General features: G+C 39.3%; 2 protein-coding genes across 2 annotated transcripts in view; one reads left to right on the top strand and one right to left on the bottom strand.

Annotated features, from left to right (window-relative positions):
- LOC127449901 (von Willebrand factor A domain-containing protein 7-like) overlaps positions 1–12,188 on the top strand; it is a 230,368-nt gene that overhangs the window by 43,857 nt on the left and 174,323 nt on the right. The gene's annotated exons all lie outside the window — the stretch shown is intronic.
- Positions 3,349–12,188, bottom strand: part of LOC127449805 (interferon-induced very large GTPase 1-like) — a 26,799-nt gene continuing 17,959 nt past the window's right edge. Inside the window, 2 exon segments of the mRNA XM_051713361.1 lie at positions 3,349–8,711; positions 8,713–12,188. The exon segment at positions 8,713–12,188 is cut by the window's right edge and continues 448 nt beyond it. Coding sequence (XP_051569321.1) covers positions 7,866–8,711; positions 8,713–12,188 — 4,322 coding nt within the window. The 3' untranslated portion in view covers positions 3,349–7,865.

Genomic DNA, 12,188 nt, shown 5'->3' with positions numbered 1-12,188 from the left:
AATAACATTATTTTATTTTCTTATTTATTGTGGCATTAAGACAACAAGCAAGTTTTAATGCCACAATAAATGGCCTGTGGCCTGTGCAGTCTCATGTAGAGAAGAGTCCATCTGCCTCCAGCAACTTGGTGCTGAATGAAATGATGAAGATCATGTGTCTGATTACACATTATACAGTAGATGTTTATGATCTCAGCATTAGGGAAAAGTAACTCATCTCTTCCTTGTTGAATAGGAAGCTGTAAAAGTTCCCTCTTGAAAGGCAGATTAAAAATGTAATTTAGAAAAGGACCATATATTGCTTCTAATGAAGTAGAGGAGGCTGAGCATCAGAAAGATACAGCTTTTAATTTAACCAGCTAAAGAAGAGCACTGTTGGTGACTCTAAATGACAGCAAGTCTCATTTATATTTTCAGATAATAGAGTACAATGAACAAGTCACTGAGACCCATCATTCAAGCATATGAGTTCTCTTACCACTGCTACGCCGATGACACACAACCCTACTTGTCTTTCCAGGCCAGTGACACCACAGTGACTGCTCAGATCTCGGCCTGTTTGGCAGAGATCTCTGTCCGGATGAAGGAACACCACCTGCAACCTAAACCAGAAAAGACTGAGCTCCTCGTCTTTCCAGCCAACCCTGCGGTTGAACACAACATCACCGTTCAGCTGGTTTCAACTACAATAACAGCTTCCAAAACGGTCAGAAATCTAGGGGTAACCATCAATAACCAACTAAATTTCACAGACGACATCACAAAGACAGCACAATCATGTTGATTTACACTCTGCAATATCAGGAAAATAAGACCCTTCCTCTCTGATCATGCCACGCAACTTCTTCAGTCACTTGTCATAACTAGACTGGACTACTGTAACGCTCTCATTGCAGGCCTCTCAGCATGTGCAATTAGACCCCTGCAAATCTCTCTCTCTCTCTCTCTCTTTTTAACACTTTTGCCTTCAAAATGGCACCAATTCACCTACTTACACCTGGACGCAGTTTTTATTGGTTGTTGGCAGATAGGATGTTTCAAGCTTCTTGGAGAATTCACCACAGTTCTTTTGTTTATTTAGGCTGTCTCAATTACTTCCGTCTCTTCGTGTAATCCCAGACTGACCCGATGTTCAGTGGGGGTCTCTGTGAGGGCCATGACTTCTGTTGCAGGGCTCCCTGTTCTTCTATTCTAATCTATTTGCAAAAGGAATGTTTGGGAATCTAAAATGTATATTTCCTATTGACACACTAAAGTAGCAGATATAAATAACCATCTTAAGACAAATGTTTTTGTGAAACATCTTATGTGCCTAAAACTTTTGCACAGTACTGTATACACACACATGCACACACACACACACACACACACACACACACACACACACACTGGCAGCCAAAGGTTTGGAATAATGTACAGATGTTGCTGTTTCGGAAGGAAATTGATACTTTAATTCACCAAAGTGGCATTCAACTGATCCCAAAGGATAGTCAGGACATTAATAACGTGAAAAATTACTATTACAATTTGAAAAAAAAAATTTCAGAACTTCTTAAACTACTTCAAAATTCTTCACGTGCAGCAATGACAGCTTTGCAGATCCTTGGCATTCTAACTGTCAGTTTGTCCAGATTCTCAGATGACATTTCACCCCACACTTCCTATAGCACTTGCCATAGATGTGGCTGTCTTGTCGGGCACTTCTCACGCACCTTACAGTCTAGCTGATCCCACAAAAGCTCAATGGGGTTAAGATCCATAACACTCTTTTCCAATTATCTGTTGTCCAATGTCTGTGTTTCTTTGCCCACTCTAATCTTTTCTTTTTGTTTTTCTGTTCCAAAAGTGGCTTTTTCTTTGCAATTCTTCCCATAAGGCCTGCACCCCTGAGTCTTCTCTTTACTGTTGTACATGAAACTGGTGTTGAGCGGGTAGAATTCAATGAAGCTGTCAGCTGAGGACATGTGAGGCGTCTATTTCTCAGACTAGAGACTCTGATGTACTTATCCTCTTGTTTAGTTGTACATCTGGCCTTCCACATCTCTTTTTGCCCTTGTTAGAGACAGTTTTTTGTCTTTGTAGACTGTAATGTACACCTTTGTATGAAATCTTCAGTTTTTCATTCCTCAAAACAATGATTGACTGAAGAGTTTCTAGAGAAAGCTGTTTCTTTTTTTGCCATTTTTGACCTAATATTGACCTTAAGACATGCCAGTCTATTGCATACTGTGGCAACTCAAAAACAAACACAAAGACAATGTTAAGCTTCATTTAAAGAACCAAATAGCTTTCATCTGTGTTTGATATAATGTCAAGTGATTTTCTAGTACCAAATCAGCAATTTAGCATTTCAGTAATGTCCTGACTATCCTTAGGACATGTCCCAAGAAACTTTAAAATGGCAGTTATCAAACCGCTTATTAAGAAGCCACAGCTTGATCCTGGAGAACTGGCAAATTATAGACCGATTTCAATACTAGAAACACAATTATGTTCACTTTTACAGAGAAATGGTATATATGAACAATTTCAGTCAGGATTTAGGCCCCACCACAGTACAGAGACTGCACTTATCAGAGTTACAAATTACTTGCTCTTATCATCTGATTGCTGTTGCATTTCACTTCTTGTGCTTTTAGATCTTAGTGCTGCATTCGACACGATAGATCACGATATTCTCTTGAATAGGCTAGAGAATTATGTTGGCATTTGTGGACTTGCATTAGCATGGTTTAGGTCCAATTTATCAGAGCGCTACCACTTTATGTAAATGAGGAATTGTGTAATCAATCAAAGTTAAGTATGGAGTGCCACAGGGATCAGTTTTAGGGCCTCTGCAGGGTTCCCACGCATCCTGGAAAACCTGGAATTGTGAAATGCAGTTTCCAGTCATGGAAAATTAGAAAAATACCTAAATGTCCTGGAAAATAATTATTTGTCCTGGAAAATATTTCAGTATTATTAAACGGTTTGACTCATAGCACATTTGTCACCACCTAGTGACATCTCCAGAAGTGGTCACAAAACTAATCAATTAATGCAACTAAACAAATTTGTGAGACAGAAGTAAGAAACCACAACAAAGTACCCTTTATTTTTGCAGCTAATTCTGCACAACTGTGCAGATAATTTGCTATACTTGAATCATTAAATAGCTTAAGTTGGTGCTTTTAGCCTATTCTTTAAAAGAATAACCCCAGAAATCATGTTCGTAGATCAGTGATTGTCTCAACTTTTTCACCCCTCATGAGTTTGCATCCCTGTGAGTTATAAACTTTAGACAACCATGACAGTCAGGCCACTGATTTGTTTTTTTTTTTTATTAATTCACACTGGGTTGGTAGTGTGGTGATTCGGCCTTAATACCTCGGGATGTGAATTAATTTTCAATAAATCAACAATCGGAGTCCGCTTATACCGCAGTTACTACATGTAGTATGCGGTAAACACAGAATCCAATAAAAATGGCATTAGCAATAAAACACAGAATGTCGTGGAATATGACATATTTGGACAAAAATTTATTTCTCAATGTACAGTTAATACAATTACAATTGTGATATGTCCTAGTGTGATAATTAAATAAAAAAAGTATCTGATTTAATTGAATAAATAAATAATCTGTAAGTGATGCGTGTAGAGCCGGCCGTTCATCCAATGAAAACACCTCATCATGATCATCACGTGTGCTTTTGTGTGTGAGATGACAGAGACAGAGAGAACTCTGAAGTGTGGAGCACATACAGACTATGTATTTATTAAACTGAATCACAGGTTTACAGGGTTTTATAATCACACCGGGCCATGGGGCAAACTGCTTATCTGGAGGTGAGAAACTACCGACATAAACAGAAACGCCAAAATAAAAGCTCAATTTAAATGGACATATGTGTTTTTCCTTAAATTTTACACTTGTTGGGCACATAAAATGTCCTGGAAATGTCCTGTAAAATTGAGCCTTGAAAAGAGTGGGAACACGGCTCTGCTTTTCTCCTTATATATGCTTCCCCTGGGAGATATTATCAGGAATCGTGGAATAAGTTTCCACTGTTATGCCGACGATACCCAACTTTATATTTCTTCAAAACCCAATGAAATTTCACATTTCTCCTAATTAGCAGAGTGTATCAATAAAATCAAAGATTGGATGGCCAGAAATGTCCTTTTACTCAATTCTGACAAAACAGAGGTACTAATTATTGGACCAAAAACCTCTAAAAAAAAATAAGCCGCAAAAATATAATTTGACTCTCAATGGATGTACTGTTACATCGTCTTCTACAGCGAAGAACTTTTTCAAATGTCATTTGAAAATCAAATTTCCATTATCTGTAGCACAGCATTCTTCCACCTAAGAAATATTGCTAAATTACGACACATGCTCTCTGTTGCTGATGCTGAAAAATGAATTCATGCGTTCATGACCTCAAGACTAGATTATTGTAATGATTACTGGGAGGATGTCCAGCAAGATCAATAAATAAACTTCAATTGGCTCAAATGCACCAGCCAGAGTGCTAACTAGAACAAAGAAATATGATCATATTAGCCCAATTTTATCATCGTTACATTGGCTACCTGTTCAATTTCATATTCATTTTAAAGTTCTGTTAACAACATACAAAGCTTTGAATGGTCTAGCTCCGCAGTACTTAAGATGATCTTCTACCATGCTATATTCCATCACATTCATTATGATCACAAAACTCTGGCATGGTAATAGTTCCTAGAATATCAAAATCCACAAAAGGAGGTAGATCCTTTTCCTATTTGGTGCCTAAACTATGGAATAGTCTCCCTAACACTGTTCGGGATGCAGACACACTCACTGAGTTTAAGTCTAGATGAAAGACTCATCTATTTAGCCAGACATACACCTAATTTATTCTTCACCACAAAATTCGGCTGCTTTAGTTAGGTCTGCTGGAAACTGAAACATTGATCATGATCTATAACTCTGCAAAAAGTTAATTGCATCTACGCTAATGTTATTCTATTTGTTTCCATGTCTCAACCTCGGGACTCCTATCCAGAACCGGCCGGATCCAGCTCCATTCCTGCTTGGTATCGGACTCCAGTGCTATGTGTCACTGAGTGATGACGACAAAATGCAGCTGGTGCCAGCCAGACATCACTTCAGTCTATTATGATGGACCTCAGAGGATGAACTGATGCCAACTCCAACCATAAGACATGTGGTACTTCATATGCCATTTCCTGAGCCTTGGACTTAGGATAGACCTTACCAAAATTTCCGGGCGGTTGAACTGCGAAGCACCTCACTGATCTCGGCCTGCATCACCTGGGTCTAATGATGGACAACACTCTTAAAATGGAATACATAGACTATCAATAAATTGCCAACAAAAGCCTTTATCAGCAAACTAACAAAGGACAATACATCTGTATGAACTTCTGCAGTTAATCCAAGATGAACTTCAAAGACATTAGACATTAATCTTATCATTCATACAAAGTCTTGTTTAAACACTGGCCCCTAACACTTAGTTTAATCATTTTAAACCATGACTTGCACTGCACATAAATAAGTAATATTGGCATTATATTCATGCTGTTAGCCAGAGGGGAACTGGCCCCCACAGTGAGTCTGGTTTCTCCATTAACCAACATCTTATGGAGTTTTGTGTTCCTTGCCACAGTTGCCTTCGGCTTGCTCACTGGGTTTCTAAATACAATTATAATTTAATTACTTATTTTTATACACACTTCATAATTGTATTTAATCAAACTACACAATGATGACTCTAAGACTTTATAGATATTATGGTATCATTTTCTGTTAATGCATGACTTTCTGTAAAGCTGCTTTGAAATGATGTGTGTGGTGAAGGCGCTATACAAATAAAAATGACTTGACTTAAATAAGTGCACAAAGAACAGGGCTTAGCCAATCTAATTGAAGCATCTGTACCTCAAAGCTAGAGTAATTTTCTACTGCCAAGTCCAATAGATAAATGTCCACTGTTAACAGCGTAAGAAATGGAGGGTGAGTAAACTTTTCCCCTCCATTGTGGTGACTGCAGGTGTCCATGACAGAGGCTCAAATATCCAGAAAAAATAAACAATCATAAACGTGAAGTGATAAAACTCTTTGAACTGAAGAACAGAGGAATAGAACCAACAGGTACAAAACAGGTAAAGCAATCACTGGTAGGTGAAGCAGGCAATGGCAAGCCAACAAATCCACTGGTGCAACTTCCATGTTTGTTGTACACCAAGATCAGAAGAAGGACGATGTGTGCCCTAGCATTGTGGCAATGGCCAGAGAGTTCTCTGAGGGAGGTGGAGGGTTGCTCTTTTTCCAGGAAGTCATTCTTGGATGCTGAAACTTGGAACAGTTCCAATTTATCACATTCTGACTGTAGTATGCTCTATGGATGGGGCCTAGCCTGGATTGTGGCCCTGAACAGTGAATGTTGTGGCTGTGCTGTGTTATTGTGGGATTTGTCAATCAAATATCCATTCTGGTGCTGGAGTGCAATCATGTGGTCACCCTGACACTGCTGTGGTGTTTGTGTGCCATCCAGGTTGAGTGGATTTGTGTACGTTGCAGATGGATGAAGGAGGGAGAAGTAGATATTGTCCTTTAACACTTTTGCACCAAGTTTGTTTGGGTGAAGGCCATCTGATTTAAACAGTTCTGTTTGACTTTGTCAATGTAGTTCAGTCTTCTCATATTGCAGGTTCTATACAGCCATGTGTTTAGGCTGAGAACCGAGAATACATATTTGTTCCTCGGGCTGGGAGTGGTCCACTGATGAATGAACTTTCAATCTTCCAAGAGTTCATTGAAATCCCTCTTAAGGAGTTCTGACTGCTCCTTCTGAATATTATTTTTTCCCACATGTAATAATAACCCAGTTAACAGTCTTATGATTCATCAGAATGATCCAAAGTTCCTTATTTACATCAGAAACAGTTGCTTGAGGAAGGCAGCAAGTAGTGGTAGCCCGGTTATCAATGCTTCTAATGATGGAGTCACCCACTATCAGAGTGTTGGGCTCAGCTGTAATCTCAGCAGAACACCGCTAACTGCTGAATCTTGAGCACCTGCTAGCTGCAATTTTAGACTGATGTGGTCTATGTCTGAGCACGCTTTCAGTTTCTTCATCCACATTAATTGGTGGTTCAAATCTATATTTAAGATGTATTGGGGGGTGGAAGAATATCAGTTTTGGTTAGCTGGGTCATAGCCATTTCTGGGGTGGAAGATGCTAATGCTGCAATATGTAATACTCATGACAGTCTGATGTCTCGAGCACTTTTAGGTCTAGCTCCCTGTTTATGCCATTGGTTTGTGCTCTCACTTTCATCAGTTACTTTTGACACCTATACTGCTGTTTATCTGGGCTCAGTATAGCCTGTCGGGGAACGCTATGTTAACAGGACTCACCATCTACAGGATGAGGGGGTCCACATTGACACTTTCCTGTGTGTCCCTTCAGGGGTGGCAGACCGCAAGTAATTTTGTTTCAAGAACTGCAATCTTTTATAGAAGTCTGTTGCAGTATGTGCAGCAAGTGGATTTCAAGCTGAAAGTAGGCACTTTCTTTGTCATCTGTCTGTGTGAAGGCAGCTGTGTTGTCCCGTTTCAGGAATGTAAACAACCGGCAGTAGGAGTCTGATAGACCACTTTGAAAGGATATGTAATTTTATAGTTATATTTCAGTCACAAAATTCTCTTGTTTTAGTGTTGGTGACAAATTAGGTTTTTGAGCACTGTGCTGAGCTTCTGATATGAAAATTAGAGGTTAAGATACAAAAGCAAAGGAACAAAGCATGGAGCAAAAGCATCCAAACAGTATTCAGGTGCTGTAGAAATAATTCATTCTTAATCTGCTTCATTAGATGTATTTATCTAAGCTCTTAATAGCTTCCTGTTTTGTGTATTCTCTCCATTCATCTGGGATCTTTCCACTCTCCTGGAATGTTTTATTATGGTGTTTTTCCAGATCTTTCTGGAATCTGCACACAAACCACTTCCAGTACGGCAGTTCAGAGACATCAGGGGTGATGCACCAGTTAGCAAAATGAGGACCTGCTGTTCTGTATTCTCTCCAGAGGACTAATTCATCTGATTCATTTGGATAAAATGAAAGATCACTATTTGCTACTGCTGTTGTGCAGATCTGAGTAGACAAATTTGTCGTATACCTATAGTATGTCCCGTTAAGTCCATTAACTCGATGGAAAGAAACACAGTGATCTCCCTCATGGTCTTCTATTGTGTTGGTGCAAATGGCAGCACAGAAAGGACACTGAACCCAACAGCACTGACAGAAGTGATCAATCAGAATCTTGTCTGGCCTGTCCTTATGTTCCAGATTTACTGTAAAAGATCCTCTATTGAATTTACTGCTTATGTCAGATATTACAGCAGGAAGTTCTTTACTTATCACATCTTCTATGAGGTTGACATCATCAAAATTATCATGACTAACTCCATTGAGGTCTCTTTCAGAGAATATCAGCATTTCTGAGAGCTTCTGTGTGAAACACTTCAACCACAAATCAACATCTCCACTGTTCACTTTAACATGTTCAGTAGATTCATGAGCTGCTTCCATGATCTTCTGCTGCAGGAGTTTCATGTTCATTTTCATCTTGGGCAGAACACTGACACTGAACTTATCAGTGATGTACTGACTGACTTCATCTCTGATGAAATTCTCGAAGTGATCTCTGGGATTATAGAATGTAGTTCATGTCCATGTCAAAATTCTCTTTTTCTGCCAGTGTCTTCAGGATGTGTTTCTCCAATTTTGATCTGTTTCCATTCAGTGATTCACAGTTTGTTCTCATTTCACCTGCTAAATCTCTGGCAGTGTTTTTGTAGACACTCTGTTCGATGGGCTCTTTCAGTTTCTGACAGATAATCTCACCAAAAATGGCAGTTGATGCTGCTCCTAGACAGTATTTCTGGAAAATACTGAAGTACTCCTCTTTCTTTTTTTCCAGATAGAGAAGAGGATCATTTGCTTTCCTGAACATTTTGTGTTGGTCAGTGAATTTCTCGTTTGCTTTCTTAAAGATGGAAAGTGCCAAATCCATGAAGAACTGAATATTGAACACATAGTTCACTGGTCCTTGTTGATGTTCTGTTACTCTTGTCATGATGTAATCTGTGACTTTTTGAATATAACTTTTGTTGTATCCCATCTTTGCAATATTGTATGACATAATCATTTTGTCTGTTTGGTGAGCTACATCAGTAATTAAAGTTTTTATTTGGGTTTCATCCTCTTTTGACAGAGAAAAACCAAGCCTCTCTTTAGCTCCTCTGTAGAAATTTATAACAAGTCCTGTTTTTCCACTGGATTTCTTTAACTGTACATAATCTGAAAAATTTGTCACAAGGAAAATATCCCTGCTTGCCCTCTTGGGGTCTACAGGAGCACTTTTATAGATGTCACTGAGGAGCTCTTTCAAGTCTCTTAATATGTTAATGTCTTTGAATTGAGGAGTGTCTGTGATGATCTTCTTTACACACTCTTCCCAAAAGGAATCAAACTCTTTCTTCAGTGTTTCTTCATCATTTGCTTTGTCTTTGAGTTTTAAGGCAAGTTCTTTGCTCTTTTCAAAGAGAGTGTTTTCATGATGTGTCCTCTGAGCATCAATCTTTTTCTTCAGATCTCGCTGCTGAAGAATCTCATTTAATTTCCTCTTTGATTCCCTCACTATGTTTTCTTGAAGCTCTTTGATTTTTATTTCAAATGAAGCTTTCCACTGTATCAGAATTTCTTTTTCTTCGTCTTTCTCAAAGAATTCCAACATAGATTTTTTCACTTCTTCACTTTTCTCTTTCAGTTCTCTTTGAAGATCTGTTTCCTGAATCTCATGAATTGTTTCATTTTCTATTTTGTTGTGTAGCTTGTTCTCAATTTCCAGCATTGCACTGCGAAGACTCCAGGTCCACTTGCAGTATTTTGTCTCTAGCTTCTTGTATGCTGCAATCTCAAGACAATTTCTGAAGCTGAACACAAATCGTTCATTCAGCAAAGCTTCCCAGAGATCTTGAATACGTTGTTTCAGGTGTGTCAACATCATGCCATCTGATTTTGAGGCATGAGAAAGAATAGTTTCCTTTAAATCTTGAACATTTTCACAGTAGATTGGGTTTGGTGGTGCCATGGGTGGGCTGCCCTCCCAAAGCTGTGAAAAATATTTCACATCATTTTGAACATCAAAATTAATTACATTTTGGAATCTTTCTGCATCACAGACTTCCTCTTTAGCAGCAAGAATTGTCATTTCATCCAGTTTCTCCAGCAATCTTCTCCTTCCCTCCATGTTTTTCTCTTTAGCTGTGATGTCTGAAACATTCTGATGCACAAACATGCAGCTGGGATTCAGTCTGACCTTCTTCATCCTCAGGAAGGCCTGAACAACAATCTGAAGAATGTCCTGCATCTCAGATGGGTTTTCTCCAAAGATGTTTATCAATGTCAGATGCCCAAGACCCACAACAAATGTGGCCAATTCATTGTCATGATGTCTTGTTGATCTTCCAGCCAGTTCTAGAGCACGAAGTCCCTCAGTATCAACCACCAGAATATAGTCAAACATCAACTGTGCTTTGATCTCCCCTGTCACTCTGACCAGCTGCATGAAAGCTCCTCTGGTGCACCTGCCAGCACTGACGGCAAACTGCAGTCCAAACATGGCATTCAGCATGGTGGATTTCCCAGAGCTCTGAATCCCTAAAACTGACAGCACAAACACTCTCTGGTCTCCCAGTTTCCTGATGAGTTCATCTAGAACAGCAGAGATCCAGATCAGAGGAACATGAGCAGCATCTCCATCCATCAGCTCCAGAGGAAATCCAGAGATCATCATCTCTGCTGCAAGACTTGGGAGGGAAGTGAAGTGAATCTGCAGATCTTTCTTGTTCTTCTTCACTGATGAACATGATTCATAGATCTGACCAATCTCTCTCAGGATGTGCTCCAAACCAAAGGTTGCTGCTTGAAGTTCCTCAGATATTTTCTCAAGTTCTGTTTGTTCAAACCTGAGTTGCTCAGATTTTTCATTGTTCTCTTTCAGTTTTAAGATTCTTGACCACATTTCATCATACTTGTGATGTAGAGCAGAAAGTTCAACTGAGGTGTATTCATCCAAGAGGATTCCGAGCCATTTAAGAAAATAAATGTTTTTATTTGCAGCATGCAAGTTAATTTCTTTGATAAAGCACTTCATAAACCCGCTCATCTCGGATTCATGTTGTAGCTTACGGATTTTCTTTTTATCTGTTTGTTTTCTACTTATTTCCCTTTCTAGTTCACTCCCTTGAGGTCGATGAAGTTCTTTGTTCGTCTGACACCACTGATGCCACAGTTTTCCCTGACAGGGCAGAAATGATTCTTTGATTTGTGTCAGATCTTTATTCTCCAGTAATCTCATCATCTGCTGTGCTGCTTCTTTTGCCATCCTGCAGTCTTCATCATCATCTTCATCTACTCTGATATCTGAGTGTTTGGACACATCTTCAAGTCTGAAAATAGAAGTTGATTCTGAAGATGAGATTGAGAGACAATCATTTATAGCTCTTCTGAGTTCTTCAGATACATCTGACTGATTTCTGTCTTTCAAACCTATTTTGTATTTTCCATTCCTCATCCTAAATACAGTAGACTCATCCTCAGTAAGGAGGCAAGTAAGTGGCTTTCTGTCTCTGTACAGATTTTGGATTTTTGTTGCACTTTTGTCATTCCTTTCAAGTTGTGGTAGAATAACAACATTGACTGATGACATTTCCGTCAGGATCTCCAGCTGTTTCTCATGGTCTCCTGCATCACCATGTAGATTACAGAACGCCACACAGTCATTACATTTATCTGTGTTTTTTCCAGACGGGCAGTACCAGGCGATCTCCACCACTCCATCCATCAGTACTCTGGTTCTGCTGCTGCCTGGGCAGTTCCTGTGGAAGAACGTGTTGTGTTTCTCATTGATCAGACTGTTCATCAGCTGAGACTTGGATGAGGACACTGATCCAAACCTGAAGAAACACACCATTGGAGTTTGTGCCTTACAGACTGACTGGACTTTACTGATGATTTCCCCTGTATCATCAAATGTCTTCCAGCTCTTGTTGATTTGTCTAAATGTCCAGAGAGGAAACTCAATGTGTTGTGTGAATGGATCCGGTACAAGCAGAGGCAGAGCAT

The sequence above is a fragment of the Myxocyprinus asiaticus genome, chromosome 13 (assembly GCF_019703515.2).
Source record: "Myxocyprinus asiaticus isolate MX2 ecotype Aquarium Trade chromosome 13, UBuf_Myxa_2, whole genome shotgun sequence".
Classification (NCBI taxonomy): Eukaryota; Metazoa; Chordata; class Actinopteri; order Cypriniformes; family Catostomidae; genus Myxocyprinus; species Myxocyprinus asiaticus.
Note: the sequence above shows the minus strand (reverse complement) of the source record. Positions and strands in the feature narration are given on the sequence as shown.